This window comes from Oncorhynchus mykiss, chromosome 5 (assembly GCF_057628025.1).
Source record: "Oncorhynchus mykiss isolate SJ-2025 chromosome 5, ASM5762802v1, whole genome shotgun sequence".
NCBI lineage: Eukaryota > Metazoa > Chordata > Actinopteri > Salmoniformes > Salmonidae > Oncorhynchus > Oncorhynchus mykiss.
Genome location: NC_143026.1, coordinates 31,253,455 through 31,280,783, shown reverse-complemented (window position 1 = coordinate 31,280,783; position 27,329 = coordinate 31,253,455). Strand labels below are relative to the sequence as shown.

The window sequence follows — 27,329 nt, the reverse complement described above, 5'->3', positions numbered from 1 at the left end:
TGCTGAAGTGTGTAAAAATCATCTGTCCTCGGTTGCAACACTCACTACCAAGTTCCAAACTGCCTCTGGAAACAACGTCAACACAAGCAGTGGAAATGCATTCTCTGGATTGATGAATCACGCTTCACCATCTGGCAGTCCGACGGACAAATCTGGGTTTTGCGGATGCCCGGAGAACGCTACCTGCACGAATGGATAGCGCCAATTGTAAAGTTTGGTGGAGAAGGAATAAGGGGCTGTTTTTCATGGTTTGGGCTAGGCCCCTTAGTTCCAGTGAAGGGAAATCTTAATGCTACAGCATACGACATTCTAGACGATTCTGTGCTTCCAACTTTGTGTTAAAAAGGTCCATACAGAAATGGTTTGTTGAAATTGGTGTGGAAGAACTTGATTCTCCTGCACATATAGTCCTGACCTCAACCCCATCGAACACCTTTGGGATAAATTGGAACGCCGACTCCGAACCAGGCCTAATCGCCCAACATCAGTGCACTAGATGTTGGAAAATTGCCAAAGAGCATTAGTGATAATGCTGTTTGAGGCTGTTATAGCAGCAAAGATGGGTCCAACTCCCATGATTTTGGAATGAGATGTTTGCTGAGCAGTTGTCCACATACTTTTGGCTATGTAGTGTATTTCCAACACACAGCCAATCCTACCATAATGACCATAATGAGCAATTGGTGTCCAATTGGTAATATAAACAAAATAGCTGTGATATAGTTGTATTGGTATAACCAGGAGCTGCCAAAATTGCAAAGACAAAGAAATGGGGAACACAATTTTTTTAAATAATTTGCCAGCAAAACTTGCAACAACTAAGACTAAATTGTAAGTGTCTGTCTTTCATCATGTTAATAATGTCTGCTATAAGATGTGAAAACTTGAAGACCACACAAGTAACTCCTCATTAGTCTGTGAAAAGACAATCTGGTCTACCCAACAAGTACGATGTGTTCTTTCTTAGTTTTTATTAACATGGGGGCTTTATTAAGTGTAGTATCTCATGTCAAGTCCAAACAATATGCTTGTACTGAAAACCTGAATGCGCAATCTGTTTTATGGAAGGACATAGAGAGATAAAACATCAAAACAAGGCTTATTTATTAGTGCAAATTACATCTTTACAATTTCCCCTTGTTCCCAGGCATGTCATGTATTGGGTGCTTTCATGTTAGTCACTTAAAATCAACAAATCACAACATGTGTAGACTCTGAGATTTAGTTTAGATATAGATAGAAAATGCAGCCACTGCTACAGTAGTATGATCATATTTCTGCTCAAACCTCCAGTGATATGTGCAGGTGCCAGCAGTCAGTATGTAAAGCTAACCTGTAATTGATAAAAGACGTTGTAGAGAAAGGATATTACAGTGTAAGCGCGGTAAGTCCTTTCTTACAGACCTGACCTGAGAAACTAAATCGAAGTCGTAAATTAGTTCTGAATTATATTCTCCCGGTGCAATTGATTGATTTGTGGACCGGCTCAATTGATCTCGGACCAACGTCTGATGTCATCAACCAGGAATCCCTAGGCTGCCTGGCTTCTTCTATGCCCAGTATGCCAGAAATACTGCCATAATTGCTCTCTCTTTCTTTCTCTCTTCCCCACTCCCTCACCCTCTCTCTCTCAATTCAATTCAATTCAATTCAAGGGACTTTATTGGCATGGGAAACATATGCTAACATTGCCAAAGCAAGTGAGGTAGATCTCTCTCTCTCCTCTCTCATTCTCTCTTACCCCTCACCTCTTTCTTTTTCTGTCTCCTCTGTTCTTTCTCTATCCCTCTCTCTCTTACTCCCTTTCTCTCTACCCCCTCCTGTCCCATTAAATTAGAGGACAACCATTACTTTATGGTGGCATTGCTATTTCAAACAAATATGTTTTTTGTTGAGCTTTCAAAAGGATGGCACGGGGACAAAACCATGCACTACAAACATCCAGCTTCTGAGTGGAGCGAGGGATAGAACGAGTGGAGAAGACAAAGGGAATCAGAGAGAGGCAAGACAGATAGAGTGTGAGAGATGAATGGACAGAGAGAGCGGGTGTGTAGGGGGTTGGGTAGATGTTGCCAGTATGTTACCCTCTGTTTTGACATTCTCGTGGCAGGCAGACCGCGGAGCTGGTTTTGTTCTCCCAGTTAATCCTTATCGATGCTAGTGGTGAAGCCTGCCACCTCAGACTCCATTCAGCCCCCCGCTGCACTGCGCTGTGGGTGACAGGCCCGTTTATCCAGCACCTACTAGCGCTTCTGATTGGACATTTTGGATAGGAGTCTGATCAACAGGCCTTGTATCTCTGACCGTAGTGTTAACAGAACTGCAGGGGAAGAAAGCAGCCAAAATACCTTTTGTGGTTGTCTTCGCATAAAAAAAAAACCCACAAAGGCTAGAGAAAGTTTCTGTGGTAATCTCCTTTCACTATACATAATAGGACTGTGATTAGGCTGTGGAGAAAAGTACCTGTCTTTGATGCCAACCACTTAAACAACCAAAAACAGCAACAAGCTGGCAAGCTGTGTCCGGGATCCTAAACTAAACTCTACTAATTGCCTGATAAATACACCCTACCCCCCTCCATTTACTGGCCAGTGATGTGACCACATAATTTAAACAATGTGATTGTTATATGTGCCGTTGTTTTGCTGGGCAGAGAATCTACAGCGAACTTCGTACCGACTCTGGCCCCTTGTCTTTTGTGAGGTTCTTGGGGAATACCAATATACCACACATTTCTCTTGATGAATAACAAGATCGGACAAACTATGCGAACAATGTCAAAACAGGCCATATTACAAACAAAACAATCAGTTGGTGGTATTAAAACACAGGCTCTTCAAACAAAAGGCATACTTTTAAAAATGGACTCTGCCAATGAAATAGCTTTGTGAAACAGAAAAATAAATTCTGCCTCCTATTTGATATTTGTCGTTTTGCATGTTCAGTCATGAACAATATTAATTTTCACTTGCATTTGAAAAGTATTCAGACCCCTTACCTTTTTCCACGTTTTGTTACGTTACAACCTTATTCTATAATGGATTAAATCTTTTTTTTCCTCATCAATCTACACACAATACCCCATAATGGCAAAGCGACTGCACATTTTTAGAAATGTTTGCAAATTTATTTAAAATAAAAAACACAGATTATTTACATAAGTATTCAGACCTTTTGCTTTGAGACTCAAAATTGAGCTCAGTAGCATCCTGTTTCCATTGACCATCCTTGAGTCCACCTGTGGTCAATTCAATTAATTGGACATTCTTTGGAAAGGCATGTCAGAGCATAAACCAAGCCATGAGGTCGAAGGAATTGTCTGTAGAGCTCCGAGATGATAGGTTTGTGTTGAGGCACAGAACCCAATGTTCACTCTGACAGAGCTCCAGAGTTCCTCTGTGGAGATGGGAGAACCTTCCAGAAGGACAACCATCTCTGCAGTACTCCACAAATCAGGCCTTTATGGTAGATTGACCGGAGGCACATGACAGCCCGTAAAACCACATAGGCACCTACAAGGCACCTAAAGGACTCAGACCATGAGGAACAATATTCTCTGATCTAATGAAACCAAGATTGAACTCTTTGGCTTGAGTGCCAAGAGTCAAGTCTGGAGGAAGCCTGGTACCATCCCTATGGTGAAGCATGGTGGTGGCAGCATCATGCTGTGGGGATGTTTTTCAGTGGCAGGGACTGGAGACTATTCAGGATCAAGGGAAATATGAATGGAGCAAAGTACAGAGCGCTCAGGACCTCCAACTGGGGCAAAGGTTCACCTTCCAACAGGACAATGACACTAAGCACACAGCCAGAGGCCCAGCCAGAGCCAGGACTTGAACCTGATCGAACATCTCTGGAGAGACCTGAAAATAGCTGTGCAGTGATGCTCCCCATCCAACCTGACAGAGCTTGAGAGGATCTGCAAATAAGAATTGGAGAAATTCCCCAAATACAGGTGTGCCAAGCTTGTAGCATCATACCAAAGACGAATCGGGTCTGTAATCGCAGCCAAAGGTGTAAGGGTCCTGTGTGTAGCTGGTGTAGAGAGTCAGGCGCAGGACAGCAGATATGAATGATCAACGTACTTTACTCAAAAAGACAAATATACAAAGTAACATCACGAGCCCACAAAGACGAACCGAATTACAAATCACAATCACTCACAAACACAACATGGGAAACAGAGGGTTAAATGATAAACAAGTAATTGGTTGAGTGAAGCCAGGTGTGTAATACAAAGACAGAACAAGCGGTGGCTAGTTTTCTAGCGGTGGCAAGAAAGCGTGTGCCGTCGACCGCCGAACGCCGCCCGGACAAGGAGAGGGACCGACTTCGGTGGAAGTCGTGACAAAAGGTGCTGCAACAAAGTACTGAGTAAAGGGTCTGAATACTTATGTAAATGTGATATTTCATTCTTTTTTTTTTTTACATTTGTAAAAAATCTAAACCTGGTTTTGCTTTGTCATTATGGGTATTGTGTGTAGATTGATGGTGTAAAAAACGATTGAATCCATTTTAGAATAAGGCTGTAACGTAACAAAATGGGGAAAAAAGTCAAGGGGTCTGAATACTTTCCGAAGGCATTGTATGTATTCTTCTGGACAAACCATCCATCCATCCAGCAGTTTTGCTATTTAGATAATGGTCATATTCGATGATTCACAGATGTATTAAAAAATAACAATTTGGTCGCAGAATACTGCTTTTTATACTGCTTTTTTTCTCCCCCAACACACATCTAGCACTGAATCACAATTCCAACTTACACTATAAACCCTACAAATAGAATGCTAAGAACAACAATTACCCTTTGACTATATCCATGCCAATGGACCGTTAAGGTATGGTTACTTTGGGAGTGTCCAATCAGCTCTGTCTGTAGATTACCCAGCAGCCTTTGTGTTACATGCACATTATCTACATGCATGTTGGTAGTTCTATAGCATTTCATGTCTCATAAACAGCCATCATCTCTCTACAAGCTACTTCTATGAGAAAGACTGGACAACCTACAGTACAGTACTTCACAGGAAACCATCTCTCCAATGATCTATTTGCACCCCATGATCATCAGGGAGCAACATGGATGTCTTTCCCCCTCACTGCTGTATACAGTACTAGCCACGGCCACTTGGTGGTCCAGGGGATCTGAGGCCTTAATATGTTTTACATTTGTGGAGAGCAGAATCTCCGTCATTAGAGGAAGTGGGAGTCCCATTTAAAGGCACTATTAGGTGTAATGGCCGTTGCTGCTGACTGGCTGGTCTGTCGCGTACCAGGCAGGGACCACTTACAGACGTAATCGAATCCCCCCGAGTCCTTTACCCACTCCTGGGTCTCGAGTCCTGGCTCTGAGTTATGGCTATTTTCAAAAAGGAGTTCTGTTGCTGTCAACAGTGGCTCATAAAAACGCTGTGCAAAGTGTAGGAGCCGGGACACTCGGTGCATCTAGCTTTGAAAGGTTGGGATGGAATGGCTGGAGCCACATACCTATTTTTTTCTGTCGAAAGAGGCCTGTTACTTTTGAGTTCCTTTGATTTCTCTCATACAGTACATATGAAAGGTTGTTAATTGTTGTTGACATATGTCAGCTTCTATATTGTGTTCTTTATTTTCTTAATTCTCGCTCTCTCTCTCTTGCGCTCTTGCTCTCTCTGTCTCTCAGGTTCACCCTATATGCTGTGGACAGTCGAGGGAGTCGTTCAGAGTCTAGCTTCGTCTCAGTGCGGACGTCTTGTCCAATGGTAGATGATAGCAGAGCAGAAGGTAATCCTCCTCATACTCCCTTTTCATACTTGATATTCTCTTTCTACACTCTGTCCACCCCATAACCTTTCCATCCGTCCTTTATACATTCTCCTTTCCCCATAATCTCTTCTCTCTTATCCCCCCACAGACACTTTTCTTTCCCTATCACATTCCTCCCTCCTTACCACATTATTTTTCTTCATTCCATCTCTCCCTCACGCTTTCCCCCCTCCCCGTGCCTTTCTCACCTCTTTCTCCTACCCCTCAGCCTGTTGTGATGCCCTTGAAATCCACAGCAGGTTACTCACCATCTCTCTCTCTCTCCTCCCTCCCCCTCCTTCACCACCTTCCCACTCTCCCCATTCATCCCCCTCAGCATCCATCCCTTTCCCTCTCCAATATACAATATCACATTTTATTCTAGCACCAGGGTTATCACCAGCAACTAGGTTTTACTTGTGATGGTGATCTTGGGTTTACTTGCCCACCTTCATTTGATATACTTATCCCACGTTCACCTCTGTCTTTCAAATGAGTGTCTTTCAAATGAGTGTCTTCCAAATGACTTCCATGTTTCCCCTCTTCCACCTCCTCCTGTGTCAGAGATAGCAGACAAGGTATATAACCTGTACAACGGCTACACCAGTGGCAAGGAGCAGCAGACGGCCTACAACACTCTGATGGAGATTCCCCCTCCGCTGCTTTACAGGGTGCAGCACCACTACAACTCCCACTACGAGAAGTTTGGAGATTTCGTCTGGCGGAGCGAAGATGAGCTGGGACCCAGGTGAGGCTCGGAAAGGCTTGGAGATGTCTAAGTTGTCACAGCGATTCTGGTGCCCCCACGACATCTGGTGTCACTGTTTGTTTGGAGTCAGTGTCAAATGTCATCTTCCACTTCCACTCTGAGAAGTATCTGAGAAAATGGTGACGTGTTGTTGTCTGTGTCCAAATGTTCCTTCTTGTGGCTCAGGTAAAACACTTCACTAGTAAGAGATTATCCCATTTGCCCACAGATTTCAAGTATAAGTAACGATCAACCTAATTGGTCCAGATACTTAATATGTTACTGGTCTAAGTAGAACTGCAGTGTTAATGATCATGAAGTAAAACGGCAATAACCACTAACATTCTCAAGAATGCCTTGGGGTTCTAGACGGCCTTTGGACAAAAACCACATGATCGTTTTCACCCTCACCTTCAGTTTTCTGATTTTTTAAAATCCTTCCATTCCAGCAGATCTGAGAATGGCTGCCTTCCAACCCTGTAACATTACATTTTATATCCAGTCAATAAGTTGAATTTGTCTGTTACTGTAGATCCACTGTTTCTTTATTATAATTTTTTAAAACTGTATTTATAGATTTTCAGATATAAAAGCAAAGCAGTACAACCCCAACCCCTCATTCTCCCACCCTCCCTCCCTCCCTCCCACCCTCCCTCCATCCATCCCACCCACCCACCATCCATCCCACCCACCCACCCACCCCTCCCACCCTCCCTCCCTCCCACCCTCCCTCCATCCATCCCACCCACCCACCATCCATCCCACCCACCCACCCCTCCCTCCCTCCCTCCCTCCCTCCCTCCCTCCCTCCCTCCCTCCCTCCCTCCCTCCCTCCCTCCCTCCCTCCCTCCATCCCACCCACCCTCCATCCATCCATCCCACCCACCCCTCCCTCCCTCCCTCCCTCTCTCCCTCCCTCCCTCCCTCCCTCCCTCCCTCCCTCCTTCCATCCCACCCTTCCACCACTCCCACCACTCCCTCCCTCCCTCCCTCCCTCCATCCCACCCACCACTCCCTCCCTCCCTCCATTCCACCCTCCCTCCATACTGCCCATCCACCACTCCCTCCCTCCCTCCATCCCACCCACCCACCCTCCACAAAGCTACGAGTTTGCAGGTATCTAAAAAAGTGGATATTGGGAAAATGATGGTCAACCCTCAGAGTATGGGATGAGACGAATGTGTGATCAACAAATAGGTCACAAAAAACCACCAGACCGTTCCTACGCCAGAACTGGAATGCCGTGTCAATCTGTGACACTGGAAAGAGATGATTAGATGTTCATGGGGAGAAGTAGCTTGCTTGTTTAAGGCTAAAGTGACATCGGAATTGGGACCAGATTTTAAGGGAGTTCTTAACAATGGTGTTCAAAACATGGGCGCCGGGTTTCATAGGCATTGAGGAGCACAGGAGCGAGACCAGAGAAGTTGGAAGGCTTGACTGTAACTCCATGATGTTTTCAAATGTAGAAATCCAATAAACACATTTAGATATATTTGCTGACTAGTAGTAGTGTAAAAAATTTGGAATGCCCAGCCCACTCGCCCGCCTGCGGCCTTAGGTCTCTGTAGATATACCTTTCTCATTTGTGGATTTTACTTATTTCAAATGAAGTCGGAAATGTAGCTGTCCAGTTGTTTGAACATCGACTTTGGCAGAAAAATTGGGATAATTTGGAATAAGTACAAATACCTAGGTAGTACATTCATCTTAACAGAATTCATGCGACCTGCTAATGAAATGAGAAGAGACGACCTTATGAAATCCTGCTTAGTGTGCTCCAGGAGTGTTTTGAATTTATTTTTTAACAGAGCCTTAAATAGAGTAGAGTCCCAAATAAGACCTGATGCTCCACCTTAAATGGGAAATTGGCAAACCCAATTCCTTCTGCTAACTGATTAATGGGGAGGAGCACACTTTTTGTTAGTTTTATCTTATAACCAGAGAATGTCCCAAAACCTTGTAGCATGTCCAAGAGATGGGGTACAGACTCCACAGGGTTAGAGATGTATACAAGAAGATCGTCTGCATATAAGGACACCTTGTGAGTCATGTTACCCCTCAATATTCCCTTAATCCTCTCCTCTGCCCGCAGGGCGATAGCAAGAGGCTCAATAGCCATATCAAATAGGAAAGGGGATAAACAGCAACCCTGCGTGGCCCTCCTGTGGAGAGGGAAGTAGCTGGAGGTAACATTGTTGGTGCGAACAGACACCACTGGGGATGATTACAATATCTTAATCCAGGAAAGGAATGACGGACCAAACCCAAATCTCTCTAGTACTGTAAATAGACATTCCCACTCAACCCGGTCGAAAGCCTTTTCAACATCAAGAGAGATGACGACCTCTGGCTGTAGAGTTGAGTGGGTAGAATAAAGAACATTACATAGCCGGCACATATTATAGAAAAATTGCCTACCTGTTTCCACGCAGTAGTGTGAGACATGTCAGCGGTGCAGTTGATCTGTAAAAAGACATCCATGTGAGTTGATATGTATTTTTTAAAGGCACTACAGGATAGTAGTAGTGGGTCAAGTCGCCACACGCGTTGTGACACAGTACTGTCCGGAAAGTGGATATCTAACTGGACAGGTCTATGGTCTGAGATAATGATAATGTGATAGTGGCTAATAGTTACATAAGGAATAATTATGTTTGTCCAGCAGGAAAAACGTTTCGGGTAGCCTTCCAAAAGCTTCCCACAATAAGCTGGGTGAATTTTGGACCATTCCTCCTGACAGAACTGGTGTAAATGAGTCAGGTTTGTAGGCCTCCTTGCCCACAAATTTTCTATAGGATTGAGGTCAGGGCTTTGTGATGGCTACTCCTATATCTTGACTTTGTTGTCCTTAAGCCATTTTGGCACAACTTTGGAAGTGTGCTTGGGGTCATTGTCCATTTGGAAGACCAATTTACGACCAAGCCTTAACTTCCTGACTGATGTCTTGAGATGTTGCTTCAATATATGCACATAATTGTCCTACCTCATGATGCCATCTATTTTGTGAAGGGCACCAGTCCCTCCTGCAGCAAAGCACCCTCAGAACATGATGCTGCCTCCCCCGTGCTTCACGGTTGGGATGATGTTCTTCAGCTTGCAAGCCTCCCCCTTTTTCCTCCAAATATAATGACGGTCATTATGGCCAAACAGTTCTATTTTTGTTTCATCAGACCAGAGGACATTTCTCCAAAAAGTACGATCTTTGGCCCCATGTGCAGTTGCAAACTGTAGTCTGGCTTTTTTATGGTGGTTTTGGAGCAGTAGCTTCCTCCTTGCTGAGCGGCCTTTCAGGTTATGTCGATATAGGACTTGTTTTACTATGGATATAGATACTTTTGTGCCTGTTTCCTCCAGCATCTTCACAAGGTCCTTTGCTGTTGTTCTGGGATTGATTTTCACTTTTCGCACCAAAGTATGTTCCTCTCTAGGAGACAGAACGCGTCTCCTTCCTGAGCGGTATGACGGCTGCGTGATCCCATGGTGTTTATACTTGCGTACTATTGTTTGTACAGATGAACGTGGTACCTTCAGGTGTTTGGAAATTGCTACCAAGGATGAACTAGACTTGGAGGTCTACAATTTTTTCTGAGGTCTTGGCTGATTTCTTTTGATTTTCCCATGATGTCAAGCAAAGAGGCACTGAGTTTGAAGGTAGGCCTTGAAATACATCCACAGGTACACCTCCAATTGACTCAAGTTATGTCAATTAGCCTATCAGAAGCTTCTAAAGCCATGACATCATTTTCTGGAATTTTCAAAACTGTTTAAAGGCCCAGTCAACTTAGTGTATGTAAACTTCTGACCCACTGGAATTCTGATACACTGAATTATAAGTGAAGTAATCTGTCTGTAAACAATTGTTGGAAAAATTACTTGCGTCATGCACAAAGTAGATGTCCTAACCGACTTGCCAAAACTATAGTTTGTTAACAAAAAATTTGTGGAGTGGTTGAAAAACGTGTTTTAATGACTTCAACCTAAAGCTATGTAAACTTCTGACTTCAACTGTACATATATACAAAAACATTTCATTAAATAAGTAAATAGGAAAACAAACCAAGTAAAATTGAACATTTGAATAATTTTTCTAAATTGTGTGGATAGGTCAGTGGATAATGACTCCACCTTAGCCAGCACAGTCTGTTCAGATTTAATGATAGCCGCCATTACGATGGCTTGGTCGGGGGGGGGGGGGGGGGATCAGAGTCCGTGTCAGGTGAGCCCAAGGCTTCAGCAGAGGCCTAGTCCTTTGTGGCCCGTTTAGTAAATTGAGTTCGATTCCAAATTAAATGTTACATAATTAACACGGTGGGGAGTTGTTGGTCAAATATTAATAGTAAATTGTTCGCCCTGGATCTGAGCACCAAGGAAACGTGTTTTCACACGTTGCTGCTCCCCAGCGCCCTCTTCTCCACTGTTTCTTCAACCATCTTCACAAAGGTGGATCACGCCTATAGACACACGTAGACATAGACATACATGTGTTCATACTTGCACTCACACAAATATACGTGCACACACAAACACATGCAAACTCTTTCTTACAGACACGTATGCATACAGACACACACACACACACACACACACACACACACACACACACACACATATGCCTGTACAAACGCACACATACACTCTCTTTCTTTCACACACACATGCACACACACACACAAACACCCTGGTCAGCAGTAATTTTGGACAGCAAAATATTGGTTTAGGCTTTCACTGCAAATCCTGGCCCATAAAACCAATCATGACCAGGTTTCTTCCATTGGAGTACCATCTTATAAGGACATAAATCTCATAAAAGAATCCACACGGCACAGCCATATATTTTCGTTTTCGTTTACTCAAGTTCATCAGATATTTTTATTTCCTCTCATTTACCTTCTTATTCATATTTTGTACCCAATTGGTGACTGGACACAAGTGCTAAGTCTACAAATTACAGCTTTGTTGTTACAAGGGAGCCTAGGATGTAGCCAATGGTCTTGGACCCTAGCGAATGGAAGCGCTCCGGTGTTGGCAATTCACGAGTGTTGCGTTGAATAGGGAATACACTCTTTGTGTATAGTGTGGAAAACTCATTCATAAAACCAACTTCTCTGGTTACCTGTAAAGGCCTGAAGCCCCCAGTAAACTCAGGAATGATTTCATAACCACGTCAGGAGAGCGTTGCTCCGACTCCCCTGTGCTACAACCACTCTAGACTCTTTACCCACAAAGAGCTGAAGAACTAGACTGAACCCAAGGTCTCCATTCAATCCAACCTGCACTGGGGTATTTACTGGTTGGTTTTCTACAAGTGTTTTCAAAGAGTTTGCAGTGGTTCCTGGAGCCAAAGAGAAGCCAGTATTTGTTGTTGATGAGACAGTAATTGATGTGAGATCTACATAAGACTTATGGGATGTGTTTACGCCTGCATGTGTGTTCTCAGGATTGGGCCCAGAATGGGTAGTATAATGTATTTGCTGAATGTGATTCAATACACATTGGGCTGGTCGTGTCTGGCTCGCTCTCCTCTAGATGAAAACAATAGGTAGATGGTAGCACTCAAGACCAGGCGTTATCTACTGGACTGTCTGGGGATCCAGGGTATCACCACGCTAATGGATTTCATGTCATACCAGGCATGTCTCGGAATGTTATTACACCATTACTAACACACAGACATGCACACACTCACACACACAAACGAACAAACATACGTGCAAACACACATGCATGCAGACACACATGTTGTTTTACTATCCTTGTGGGGACCAAACAATTGATTCCCATTCAAAGTCCTATTTCTCTAACCCCTAACCCTTAATTTAACCCTAACCATAATCCTAAACTTAACCCTAACTCCTAACCCTAAACCTAAAATAGCCTTTTCACCCACTTCCCTTTGTTTTACTGTCCTTGAGGACTTTTGGTCCCCACAAGGATAGTAAATCCAACACGCAGGCAGGCAGGCAGGCAGGCAGGCAGGCAGGCAGGCAGGCAGGCAGGCAGGCAGGCAGGCAGGCGGGCAGGCGGGCAGGCGGGCAGGCGGGCGGACAGACGGACAGACGGACAGACGGACAGACGGACAGACGGACGGACGGACGGACGATATAGATGTAAACAATGTGTCATACCCATCTTGGGCTCTGTAATTGGAGTATACTACGCACATTTAAAAGTGGTATACTTTTTTTCTCTCTACCAAGAGTCTCAATACAGCATTTTTTTAAAGATTATATTTTAAAATGACTTTTTAATGTGTCTAAATCCATCAACACTGTTCTATGTATCTGTTGGTTTGATTGAAAACTAGCATCAGTAACAGTTATTTAACTCTTACATAACAAAGCAATAGATGTCCCCAATGTCTTTTGAAGATTAGGACATTTGGGTTTTCCTGTCTTTGCATGCCTTCTGTACTGTCAGCAGAAGCTGAGTTGTGCAATCAGCCTTTTTTAAGTGTTTATTTGGGGAAGCGAATTGGTAAGGTCAGCTTTGACTATAAGGTTACATACTTGTTTCGAATTACAGCCCCAATGCCAAACACCACTCTTACGCCAAGCCAAACACTACATTTGACAGTCAACTAACACTAACTAAACTTCCAAGTCCATTTCCTCCTCATTCTCATAAAGATTTCCTGCAGAGCCCTGCCTCGGTCTGCCCCCTGAAACAGACCACCCCCGACACAGCAGTTTTATGTGAATAGACACAGGGGACATTAGCATGATATGGAGATGGAGAAACACACAGTCTACAGAACGAAAAAAAAAGAATATTTGGACAGAAACTTAAAAAAGAAAAAAATTCATGGCATGTGAGTCTGACCAGGTTAAGTCTCCAGCGGTTCAATAGTTTTGTAATGATGGCAACATTGGGTCTAAAGTTTCAGGCCCCGTGTTTTGTTTTGTCCACCCCCATTGCCTGGAAGCCCTCTCCGGCAGCCATAAATAATATCATAAATGTGGAACAAGTTTGTCTTAAAGGAAGATTATGTTTTTTTGTGATTGGGGTAGAGGAAGGTAGCCTTTGCAGAGACCGGGGGGTGAGTAGGGAGCACATCGGAGTCCTGGAGAAGGCATTTGGATGACTGACAGTGTAGGGTTATTTACTGCCTGAAATTGGCAGGGCAAGGCCTTGTTGGGGTAATTTACGAGCCGGCTCTATCGCTGGTGCCTTTTTAAAAGGTAACAGTGTGGCCAAGTGAAATGTGAGCACTCAGTATTTACTCACTATGTCAGGAAACCTGGGAGACTGACGGAGCCACACTGAGATCCAGCCACCATCCGCTAGCATTGTCACAGTCAGCTCTCACAGTTGCACAACTGCACCTTTTTCTTTCTCTCACCATGCATGTACGGTACAGTGTGTGTTTATGTCATGCATTAGGTCGATTGTGCTTAATTTGCAGGTTGTTTTTCTACTTTGGTCAAGTTTCCATGTATCTTAATATTCAGTCATTTCTATTGAAGCAGCAGTTTTGCATACATATTGGGTGTTTTATTCTCTTCAAACAGTGTTGCTGGTGTATGTTACACTATTCCTTTTATTGGATGAAACAAATGGGTTTTATTCGGACGATCATCTAACACCATCCTGATAACATAACTGACACTAACCAGACAGATCTGCGTGTCTGGTACCATAACTTTAGTACTCTGGTACTGTAACTTTAGGACTCTGGTACCGTAACTTTAGTACTCTGGTACTGTAACTTTAGGACTCTGGTACCATAACTTTAGTACTCTGGTACTGTAACTTTAGTACTCTGGTACTGTAACTTTAGGACTCTGGTACTGTAACTTTAGGACTCTGGTACTGTAACTTTAGTACTCTGGTACTGTAACTTTAGGACTCTGGTACTGTAACTTTAGTACTCTGGTATTGTAACTTTAGTACTCTGGTACTGTAACTTTAGGACTCTGGTACTGTAACTTTAGGACTCTGGTACTGTAACTTTAGGACTCTGGTACTGTAACTTTAGTACTCTGGTACCGTAACTTTAGGACTCTGGTACTATAACTTTAGGACTCTGGTACTGTAACTTTAGGACTCTGGTACTGTAACTTTAGGACTCTGGTACTCTGGTACCGTAACTTTAGTACTCTGGTACCGTAACTTTAGGACTCTGGTACCGTAACTTTAGGGCTCTGGTACCGTAACTTTAGTACTCTGGGTACCGTAACTTTAGTACTCTGGTACCGTAACTTTAGGACTCTGATACCGTAACTTTAGTACTCTGGTACCGCAACTTTAGTACTCTGGTACCGTAACTTTAGGACTCTGGTACTATAGCTTTAGGACTCTGGTACTGTAACTTTAGGACTCTGGTACTGTAACTTTAGGACTCTGGTACTGTAACTTTAGGACTCTGGTACTCTGGTACCGTAACTTTAGTACTCTGGTACCGTAACTTTAGGACTCTGGTACCGTAACTTTAGGGCTCAGGTACCGTAACTTTAGTACTCTGGGTACCGTAACTTTAGTACTCTGGTACCGTATCTTTAGTACTCTGGTACCGTAACTTTAGTACTCTGGTACCGTATCTTTAGTACTCTGGTACCGTATCTTTAGTACTCTGGTACCGTAACTTTAGGACTCTGGTACCGTATCTTTAGTACTCTGGTACCGTATCTTTACTACTCTGGTACCGTATCTTTAGTACTCTGGTACCGTAACTTTAGGACTCTGGTACCGTATCTTTAGTACTCTGGTACCGTATCTTTACTACTCTGGTACCGTATCTTTAGTACTCTGGTACCGTAACTTTAGTACTCTGGTACCATATCTTTAGTACTCTGGTACCGTAACTTTAGGACTCTGGTACCGTATCTTTAGTACTCTGGTACCGTATCTTTAGTACTCTGGTACCATAACTTTAGGGCTCTGGTACCGTAACTTTAGGACTCTGGTACCGTATCTTTAGTACTCTGGTACCGTACCTTTAGTACTCTGGTACCGTAACTCTAGGGCTCTGGTACCGTAACTTTAGGACTCTGGTACCGTATCTTTAGTACTCTGGTACCGTAACTTTAGGACTCTGGTACTGTAACTTTAGGACTTTTAGAGAATTGTGTGATATGATCTCCAATGTGATCCTGCCTTGATGAATATATATACTCTTAACTCCCAGTCCTCAATTCACCCACTTGCACTTCAGACCCACTTGCTCATATGTTTGGTGTTATGTTGTTGTAGGCAGTGAAATTTGAAGAGAGAAAGAAGAAAAAAGGTTGCCCTTTTTTTTACACGTGAAAAGGTTGTCTGTGCTCCTAGCTTAACCAAAGACAGATGCTGAGGCTGAACAGACATCCACTTCTCAAAACAAATGGAACATGCCTCCTTAAAGCTCCTTTTTCTGATATTTGTAATATTTGTGTCAACATTCAAGTTCTTACACACGTGCAGAAGAGGTTCATTATCATTGTTGAGAATAAAGTATTTGAGAATGCAACTAGCTCTCACAGCCTCACGTTGAAAGATTTCGGAGTATCAAAGGTTAAGTTTAGGCATTAAGTCTGCATTTTTAATTTTAGGGTTAAGTTTAGGCATTAACTCAGAATGGTTAAGGTAAGGGTTAAGGTTTGGGATAGGCTTAAATCAGAAATATCAAAAACAACTTTATATCTCTTGATTCAAACTTGCAACCTTTGGAATCAGAGGCAGATGCCTACGCCCATCCGCCATCCCTGTCAACAATGCGCTAGGAAAACCAAAACCTACTTGAAGGTAACAACACTCACTGTTGCCCCTAGTGGCCGGTGTCCACGTCATCTCCCGACGTCCTCAGATATGGTTGGACAACGAATACTGACTTGTATCACAGGTGACCTGGCTGCCCCTTCCACCATCACACACCTATTTCTCTGTGCATCTATTTCTCTGTCAGTTTTTCTAATATCATTTAGCCATGATGGCGAGCGGAGATGCAGACCGTGATTAGTCTTTTGTTGTTACATTTGATATAGCAGCGTGCAGAGCCAAGTGAATACATTGTACATCATTTCAACCCTCCTATAACCAAATAACCAAGAGCACAGGCCATTCTGATAGGCTTTGCAAGTTCGCTGTCACGCAGCAATGCTTCGTGACAGTCATGCTTGCAGCTTTACAGCAAAGAAAACGGCTTGTCTCTAGCTCAAACGGTTCAAAACATATGACTCGTTACCGGAGCTACCTTTTTTTCTTCCTGCACGATTTCGCTCACATTTGATATGATTTCACAAAACATGTTGGGGCCGTTTTACACTAATACCAGGCCGCTAATTATTGTTTTGATAACAAACAACGTTGTTCAGTCATGTTACCTAGCTAGCTCACAACCTGGTAACTTGACAGTAGGTCTTAGGCATATTTGATTGGCGCAGGAAGAAAGGAAAAGGGTCTGCTACTCATGAAATGTGCTTCAAAGGTAGGATTCATGTAGGCCTAATGTAAGCCTAAATGATCAAAAATCTATCTATTTCCGGTACTCCTTACAGTCTGTTGGGTGCCTCATGTTTTTAAAGTTGGGAGCAGTGTGTTTATGAGGGAGACACAGAGAGTGTGTGTGGGAGGGAGAGTGTGTGTCTATGTGTTAAATGAAGAGTAAAGGTTTCATGCAGTGTTTTCCCCTTACTGCCACAATTACATGCAGACCATTAATGCATTTACAATACCTCATTCAGGGGTTTTTATTTATTTCTACTATTTTCTACATTGTAGAATAATAGTGAAGACATCAAATCTATGAAATAACACATATGGAATCATGTAGTAACCAAAAAAGGGTTCAACAAATCAAATATATTTGAGATTCTTCAAAGTAGCCACATTTTGCCTTGATGACAGCATTGCACACTCTAGGCATTCTGTCAATCAGCTTCACCTGGAATGCTTTTCCAACAGGCTTGAAGTTCCCACATATATGCTGAGCATTTGCTGGCTACTTTTCCTTCACTATGCGGTCCAAATCATCCCAAATCATCTCAATTTGGTTGAAGTCAGGTGATTGTGGAGGCCAGGTCATCTGATGCAGCACTCCATCACTCTCCTTCTTGGTCAAATAGCCCTTACACAGCCTGGAGGTGTGGTGGGTCATTGTCCTGTTGAAAAACAAATGGTAGTCCCACTCAGCGCAAACCAGATGGGATGGTGTATCACTGCAGAATGCTGTGGTAGCCATGCTGGTTAACCTCTCTAGTGGGTGTGGGACGCTACCGTCCCACCTGGCCAACATCCGGTGAAATTGCAGAGCGCAAAATTCAAATTACATTACTATAAATATTTAACTTTCATGAAATCACAAGTGTAATACATCAAAATAAAGCTTAACTTGTTGTTAATCCAGCCGCTGTGTCAGATTTTAAAAATACTTTATGGCAAAAGCAAACCATGTGATTATCTGAGGACAGCGCTCAGCACACAAAACATTACATACAGTTACCAGCCAAGTAGATTAGTCACGAAAGTCAGAAATAGCAATACAATTAATCACTTACCTTTGATGATCTTCATATGGTTGCACTCAAAAGACTCCCAGTTACACAATAAATGTTTGTTTTGTTCGATAAAGTCCCTCTTTATATCCAAAAACCTCAATTTTGTTGGCGCGTTTTGTTCAGTGATCCAATGGCTCAAATGCGGTCACAACAGGCAGACGAAAATTCCAAATAGTACCGGTAAAGTTCGTAGAAACATGTCAAACGATGTTTATAATCAATCCTCAGGTTGTTTTTGGCCCAAATAATCGATAGTATTTCAACCGGACAATAGCGTCGTCAATATAAAAGAAAAACAAGAAAGGCGCACTCAGTCTCGCGCAGCAAACAGCTCAGGGGACATCCCACTATCCACTCACTCAAAGTTGTCACTCTCCCTCATTTTTCAGAATAAAAGCCTAAAACAATGTCTAAAGACTGTTCACAACTTGTGGAAGCCATAGGAACGGAATCTGGGTCCTAATCCCTTTAAATGGTGGATAGGCTTTCATAGGAAAAATAATGGCACTTCCTGGATGGATTTTCCTCAGGTTTTTGCCTGCCATTTCAGTTCTGTTATACTCACAGACGTTATTTTAACAGTTTTCGAAAAACTTTGGAGTGTTTTCTATCCAAATATACTAATTATATGCATATCCTAGCTTCTGGGCCTGAGTAGCAGGCAGTTTACTTTGGGAACACTTTTCATCCGGAGGTGAAAATAGTGCCCCCTACCCTAGTGAGGTTAAGTGTGCCTTGAATTCTAAATAAATCACAGACAGTGTCACCAGCAAAGCACCCCCACACCATCACACCTCCTCCTCCGTGCTTCACGTTGTGGACCACACATGTTTTGCATTGAAGGTCTACAGTAGCCTCAGCAGCACTCTGTGTAGGTTAGCACCATGGTGTAGCTGGAGGACAGCTAGCTTCTGTTCTCCTCTGGGTACATTAACTTCGATACAAAACTTAGGAGGCTTAGGAAACTTACACAGTAAATATGACAACTTCCGGAGGATGTCCTCCAACCTATCAGAGCTCTTGCAGCATGAACTGATATGTTGTCCACCCAATCAAAATATCAGAGGATTAATCTAATACTGAAAGCATAAGCTACAGCTAGCTAGCACTGCAGTGCATAAAAAGTTGTGAGTAGTTGACTCAAAGAGAATAGTGGAACAGTTTTGAAAAATTGTATTATTCCAAAATTAAGGAGAAGCAAGTGGAGGAGAAAGAGAGTGATAGCTATATTTGGTTGTATTTGTTTTTACAAAACTTTCACTTAGCTAAGAATGAAGCTAGCTAGTTAACCTACTCAAACATCCGGCTCAAGCAGAGCGAGATGCTATGTTATCTAGCTGGCTATGGCTATCCAACACTGTAACTCTTCCAAGTCATTAATTTATTGCCACCGGAGCCCACCAGTGTAACTGGTAAACTGCTTTCTAACTACACTGTACTGCATGATTGTAGCTAGTGGGTTTACTAACATGTTAGTTCTAGTAGCTATGTTGACTATGACGTGACAATGATGTAGGCTGTGTGTAGCGGTTATAGAGGTTATGACTGGAAGGTTTGGCTTAGAAAGTTTTTTTTCGCCTGGTTACAGACAGCTGATGTGAGGGGAGGAAAGCTCATAGATGCAAGAAGTTACACAACGAGCAAATTATCATGCTGTTTGTATGTGCCTGCTGTGAAAGTGAACTATGTTTGCGTGTGATCAGGTGTGTATTCATTCTGCCAATTCTGTTGAAAAATGTTTATTAAACGGATGGAAACGGAACAAGACGGGGATAAAAATACCTTAATGTGTCCAATAGAAATTCACATTTGCAACGGACTAATGATTACTCCCTAGATCAGCTAGATGCAGGCAAGAGTGTGCAAGGCGGTATTGAATGTCACCTTGATTACTCAAAATTCTCTACGTTGTAAACTTTCATTCATAGGCTAGGTTGTAGCAATCTCATGATGGGTACAGGTAAAATGTGTGTATCATGTAGTAGCCTAAACCTATCGATGTAACATTTGAGCTGGGTGAATGGAATATGAATGACAGTCATCCACTATGCTGTAAAATAATCATCCTCCCTCATCTTAAACGGCACCAACCGCCACTGGTATGCACGTGTGTTTCCTTACAGCAGTTTGTCTGCCTGTCCTGTACATTTACCTGGTCTCTAACATACCCCCTTCTGGTGAGGAACATGAGTAGGCTGCCAACACAGATCAGAGACAGACCTCTCTTACTCTAGTCTGGAATTCAATCAAACCTACAAAAAGATACATAACACATGAATGAACCTGCTCATTTTCTAGATTGCTGTTGAACAAGGGGGCAAGGGTGAGGCATATTTATATACAATACTTCCGTTATTGGTCCATTTGCACAGATATTATTGATTTATTACCGTCACAGTACCCAACCTAACACACACACACACACACACACACACACACACACACACACACACACACACACACACACACACACACACACACACACACACACACACACACACACACACACACACACACACACACACATCACAGCGACCCTGGAGCAATTAGGGCTAAAGTACCTTGCTCAAGGGCACAATGGCAGTACATAGTATATAGGATGTTAAAGCCTCCAGTTGCCGGCCCTGATTCCACATTATTGGTCATTACTGGTAATGGCCATAGTTATTGTCCTGTTATTACCGATCAGTGAAGTGTACCAATATTTATATCACCATGAAAATAAATAAAGGAATGACAAAATGACAATGCTGCTGATGCTGACATTAATACTAATCATGACTGTGTTTCTCTCCCCTAGGAAAGCACATCTGATCCTGCGCAGAGTGGAGAGGATCAGCCGGTACTGCCGGGCCCTGCTCCACAGCGCATACATTCAGAGCCGCACAGACACCATGGCTTACGTGTTCTGTCGCAGCGAGGAGGTTCGGCCCACCAGCAAAGTGTGGCATGGCTCCCTGCATGAGACTCGCACCACCTGCATGGAGAAACTGATCTCAGTACAACGCAGCACATACGGCAACGCCAAGCTCCGATGAGACAAGCTGCCCGACGACACAATGACAGCCGCCTCCTCCTCGTTTCTGGTCTCTCCACTGACTGGTATTTTTCCAAATTAGGAGAGCCCTGAAACCTCAACCCCACTGGACATTGTTAGAACTACTGTCAAACACCCTCAAATGCTTTTTTGGAAAAAGTGCTAAGAACTGCTTGAAGAGGAAAGACGGTTTGGATGTACATGCCAGTGACTACCACTATCAACGAGGAGGAGCAATGTGAGCATGTAAATTATCATTCAACCCAGAGCAAATTGGTTGGCAAAAAAATACTGAATGTAATATTGCAGTTTCTCATGGTACTTCGACTGGAGGCGTACCAGGGAAACAAACAAACAAAAAAACAACTCCCTGTTCATCTCTCCTCTTGGCTGGAGAGATGTGAAAGAGAGCGTTTAGATTTGATTTGATTCATTTGTAATACTTAAACATATCACCACTACAATAATGTCGTCTTTTTAAATGCAGACAACATAGTGTTTATAATAAAGGCTACAGAGAAATCCTGTGTGACGGATTGTGATGTCATCAGCTGTACCGTACGGTGTGTGAGTTAACGCTTTGCAGCTAGAAAAGTCCTCAACCAGCAGTGTTTCATTTTTTGTTTGTTTGTTTATTGTTGTTTATCTCCTCAGATGTTGACAAAGGTGGAGAGCTCCTAAACCACAGGGAAAATCCATATTTAAAAAAAGAGTCCATTAATATGGTCAACTGGTGAATATAGATAAAGAAAAAGAAAACATTTTCATAGGAAAATATTCCAAATGACTTCAAGATTTTATGCTATATGTATGGATTGCAGAGTGATGGCAGGTGAATGGCAATGAATAACGAAACGCTATAAAGGAATCATGTTTAATCGTATGGATCTTGTAGGATCCCTTCCCTCAAGGAAACATTTACTTGACTTTCCATCTCTCAAGAGCCATGGACATAAAAATCCAACTCATTGTTTTTTTGTATTGATTATCATTTCACGTTATATCAATTGTAATAGTAAATTATTATATTGTAAATATGAAATTGTAAATAACATATGTATTATTATGTGGCTTTAATTGTCTTTTTTCGAGAGAATGTGAAATATTAAATACTATATATCACAAGCATCTGCATTCTTTTGGACAAGGAGAAAGTAGCTCTGTTTAACCAATTGATTCACATCTGCGGTATAGGCTATACCACACTCCATGGGTTGGAGAGAAATTTAAAGATTATGATGAACTCAACACCTGCATTGTCATATGGAATTATTGAAAAACAACAGCTGCAAATGAATGGGAACTTGTATGTAATGTCCCTCAGGATTACCTGGGAATACTTTCCTACATCATCTACCCCTTCACTCTGCTTACAGGTTGTAAGTAACAACCTGTAGTGATGTTTTTTTTTCCACCATCAATAGTGGACCTCGAACAAAATATTTACATTAATTTCCACGGGGGAAATAAGTCCCTGTGGCAATGAGCAGGTATATGGTATGACTAATGCCAGTTAATAACATTACTGAAGGTATCCCTCTCTCTCTCGTTCTCTCTCGGGAAACATTCTCTTTTTCCATCTCCTCTACACAAACTATTCCTTCACTCAGGTCCAGTCTCTTTCCACTCATGCAACATTAACTGTGCTTTAAAACACAGTAGACTAATGTTCATTCTCACAAATTAGGCCATTCACGTCTCTGGGGTGCCAGGAGCAGCGCTCAGGTTTCCATGTCAAGGAATCAATGAGGGCCTTACATTTGGATTCGTACTTCATTACTACTGTTTTGATAGTAGCTTTGACATTTTCATGTCCATAAAATCAAAGTGAGTATAGCCAGGTGAGTAGCACTTCAATGCACTTTCAAGTAAACATCAAGGGGTCGGACAATACAGGGTTTGTAGTATTATCTACAGGGAATTGGCTATGTAAAGTCATCTGTACTATTGGACAAAGGGCTCTATTCAATCCGCATCGCGGAAGTTCAGCTTTACAGCGTGATTGAAATGTAAAGGCAATGCTCCTGCTTTAGTGGAGACTGCGTTCGCGGTAAAAGCTGAATATGTCGGCTCAATCAGAAATGACCTTTTACATTTCTATCCTGGAATCTGTAACGCTTCAGCTTTACAGATTAAATAGAGCCCAAAGTTATCATGAGCCATGTTAAGCAAAAAAGTCAGGTTATATGTAGAAATGGGGCATTCTATTTTAAAGGACAAAGAATTGACAACACTTCCTTGGCTTACATCCACTTAACCAGTGTTTTATTTCTACATAATACATGACAGGGAAATGGACATGATACTCATCATGAATGAGGATCCATCCTTATGAAAATATAGTACACATCATTAGAGCCCTGCTTACCATGTTCCAGAGCACCGGAAATATAATAGCAACAGTGAAAAAAGCAAAGAATATGAGGAAACATCTGCTGAAACAAAAGTCTGATGTGTTATATGTGCCTGAAAAACGGTGTACTGTGAATGGACCTAACAGAGTGGGTGCTGCAAGCGAGGGAAGGTGAGAGAGAGAGCGAGGGGTGCTGATGGGTACCTTTACAGTGTTTTCAGTTCAAACTCTAAGGCAAGGGAGGAAAGAGTAAGCAAACATCTGTGGTGTAGAGGAAGGAGTAAGGATATGTAAGTTGTTTTTTGGTTGGTGCCAGTCAGTCTGAGGGTGAGTTCAACGGGAATGGTGTTCACTGTTAGAATCATTCAAGTCTGATAATAAGAATATGTTGTAACATGTTAAATATTCTCTTCAAATGAATGCTTTGCTCTTGTTTTGTTTGTTTTCACACTCTAAAAAGAAGGAACATTTTGGTAATTTATTTTCAACTGACTGCTCCGAGACCCACAAACTGACCACATGATGCTTTATTCATCTTGACAACAAATAAATTAAGTTTGATTTCATATAAGACTGTTTTATAGACAATTGACAACAGTGTTTGTGTAGAGCCTTTATGAATGAATAACTGCTGATGACAAGTGTTGTGAAGCATTATGGGTATTGTATTTTTTCCCCAGAATGGCTGCGGAACCGACTTTTCTTGACCTTTCTTTCCGAGCTCTAAAGGTCCTGAAGCTTCTGCGCATGTACGGGATTCTCTCATTTACTCAGCAGTCTCTGCTCTACTCGTAGAGCATAGGCTACTCTGGAGAATGGTGCTTGTTTAATAAAGTTAGATTAAAGTTGTCTGCAAAATCGCATAATGAGAGTATTCTATAGAACATAACTAAATTTAATAGGATGTGGGCTTATAACGTGACTGTAAGACAAAACCACTAAATATCTTATGAAATTTTAGGATGATTGTGTGAATGGTCGCATGTTTCTCTCATGGGTCCAAAACAAAACAGCGCACGCCACTAGGCAAAATACACAGGTAGGCTATGCTACAGTGTGTTAACTCCATCTGCTCTAACATTCACTCACTGTACATCATTCAAAACAACACTGTAGGCTACTTCCAACACTGTATAACTCAAGATCTAAACGCATATCCCCATGAAACGGATTAAGATCGAATGTTTGGTTTGAAGATACTGTATGGATGTTTCTCCAGTAAAACGTATCATTAAATATTGACAGTGAGAAATATGAAAGGCTGGAGACAACAAAAATGTGTGTCTAAAGTAGAGGTATAGAAATGTGTTTTTTTTTTGTCTTACAAGTGTAATGTTATCCTATGCTATTATATTCGGTTCTGTTGAATACTATCATTATGTGATCTTGCAGACATTGATTCAGCTTTGTTTCACTTTATTAAATGAGAGTAGCCTGTAGTCTATGAGTAAAGCGGAAACTGTGGGAAGTAGTAAATCCTGCACATGCGCAGAAGTTTAGGGAACTTTAGAGCTCAGGAAGAAAGGTCCAGAAAAGTTGGATTCGCAGCCACTGCGTATTTCTTTCCGGTGGTACTTCAATGGTACACATTGCACAATGTATCTTCCTTAAATTCTCTGATATAAATCCAAGAGCTACCCCAAACAGATAATACATGGTTTTGCAAATACAATCATCATAGAATAAAATTATTTACATCTTAAAATATTTTTGCTGAACAATCGGGTACGAAACATTGCAATAATACCACTAGATATCCACATAATATGTATATACTCAATTTGATACTTTCCCACATACAAAGGACCATTCATTTTTTATTACTGAATGTGGGAATGAGAAACAAACACAAGTGGACCATTCTTTAACCAGGAGCCTGTGAAAGGTACTTGATGAGTGAAGTTTAGAAAACAACAATAAGAACAACATGGCACATCAGTGTGTTCTCCACAACTGTCTGTCCACAAACTCAAGGGCTACAGCCAGCCACCTCTAGGCTACCACTGTCTCCATTGCTTCCCATGGGTTATGGTGTGATGCCACAGGGACTGAAAGGATATCACTTTTAGCAGAGCAAGGTAACGCCACAGAAACCCAACTGTTTTTAACCAAAACCCAGGCTACGCATGGCTGGTATGTAGCTAGTTTGGATTTGAGAGAATCACCTCCCATCCACAATAAGATGGACTATATGAAGTTGTCTATGGAAAGACATTGAAGCGGACTCTGCCATGCATTTCAAATACTCCTATGGTCTGAGAGTGAAGGGAAGGGCATGTCCCTCAGCCTGCTGCACTAGGGCTCATATCTTAGGTAGTCTTCCTATCCTCCCTCCTCCCTGGTCTTCCATGCGGCCTACCTTACCACCGCAACATGACCGTGACAGTGACGGATGGCCCGGCGTGTCAGGAGGGGAGTCCCTCAGAGAACACCCGCCACCTCCAGGAGAAAGTCTGACTCATCGGCCTCGGCCTGCTGCCAGTCAGCGCTGGCCCAGGGGCAGCTCTGTGTGTACACAGTTTTCACACCTGGACAAATACCCAGGCCGCCAGGAAAAGCAGCCCACCTTCACCCATCCCATTCTATCCCCTGCTCTACACCCTCTCCCTCACCCCACCTGGGGCACATCCGGCTGCCTGATTACTCCTCCCCCCCTCCTCATCCTCTGCAGCTCCCTGCCTGCCTACCACTGGTTGTTCTGAATGGCTGTGTATTTTCTGTCCTCACGGTAGCCCTCAGAGTTGATTGAGTATGGATCTAACCACTTCAACATGATATAGGTTCTCTCTTCAGAGCAAACATCGGATTACATTTGAAAAGTTCATGAATTAACAAAATAAAAATGACAGTACATTCTGGATTTGTAATGTAGAAATAAAAAAACACACATACTTGTGCACTGCACTCAGTTACATAAACATGTGGTAAATCCTCATTGGACAAGAGTAGTGCCCAATGAGACAACCAATGAGACAACAACCTTGACCAAAGCTATTTGACGACGACATTGGGACAGAAATAAAATGACAACAGTTTTTAACTCACAACCAATATGTCTGTTTATAAGAGCAATGCAAAAAATAATTTACATGAACATTAAATATAACTTAAAAAAGTATAACACTCTTAATAAATAGTTTTACTATTTACACCATTGCTAAAAATGAGACGCAAAAATGACTAATTTACCAAAATATAGAAGCAGCAAACATTACAGGCATGAGGTACAGCGAAGAGATCCTGTGGTGGCTTACAGTAGAGGTGATGTTTTCGTATTCAAACTTCATTTCATAACATCCTGGCTTTATGGCTTAGGAACAGTACCTTGTCCAATACAGAGAGCACATCAGAAAACGAACGTGTCCAGGTTGTGTCCAGGTTGACACACAGGCAGTCACATTCTGTAGAGACTCTCATATCCCTCTCTCCGAGAGTCACCGTTTCTGGTCTCCAGACTTTTTAATAACATCGATGAGGATGACGACACAAGACAAAGAGAGGAGCTGTAGATGAGTGAACGAAAGGGTGATGAACAAGATGACTAGTCATCAGCCTGTAATGTTTGTCCAGTTTGAGGATGAAGGGAGGGTCCAATGGCAAGATAACCCTTGGGGAATTCCATGGATGGATTTTCAGAAATCCTATGTGAGTGTTAGCAGGTGATGATGATCCACAGTACTGTTGGCTTTGTGTAGTGAATGCTGTTGAATCTCTCCCTACTGGTAATATCTCTAATGAAAGCAGCAGTATAGGGAGTATTATTACATACCATTTGATAATATCAACATAATACAGTTAATTTTACCAAGGATATATACCGTATAAAGTGTTAAATGCACAATTGTCGAGGCTGATGTAGGCTTTTTGATGATGAATGTAGTGTCCAGACAGTTGCGTTACTCAGGTTTTCAAAGTCTGAAAGATCTCCAA

The 27,329-nt window shown here is 42.3% G+C and overlaps 1 protein-coding gene across 1 annotated transcript in view; it reads left to right on the top strand.

The window, feature by feature from the left end:
* Positions 1 to 22,171, top strand: part of LOC110523598 (astrotactin-2-like) — a 418,825-nt gene extending 396,654 nt beyond the window's left edge. The window contains exons 21-23 of the mRNA XM_036977273.2: positions 5,666 to 5,766; positions 6,352 to 6,535; positions 20,810 to 22,171. Coding sequence (XP_036833168.2) covers positions 5,666 to 5,766; positions 6,352 to 6,535; positions 20,810 to 21,047 — 523 coding nt within the window. The 3' untranslated portion in view covers positions 21,048 to 22,171. The remainder of the gene's footprint in view (positions 1 to 5,665; positions 5,767 to 6,351; positions 6,536 to 20,809) is intronic.
* Positions 22,172 to 27,329: the final 5,158 nt, after the last annotated feature.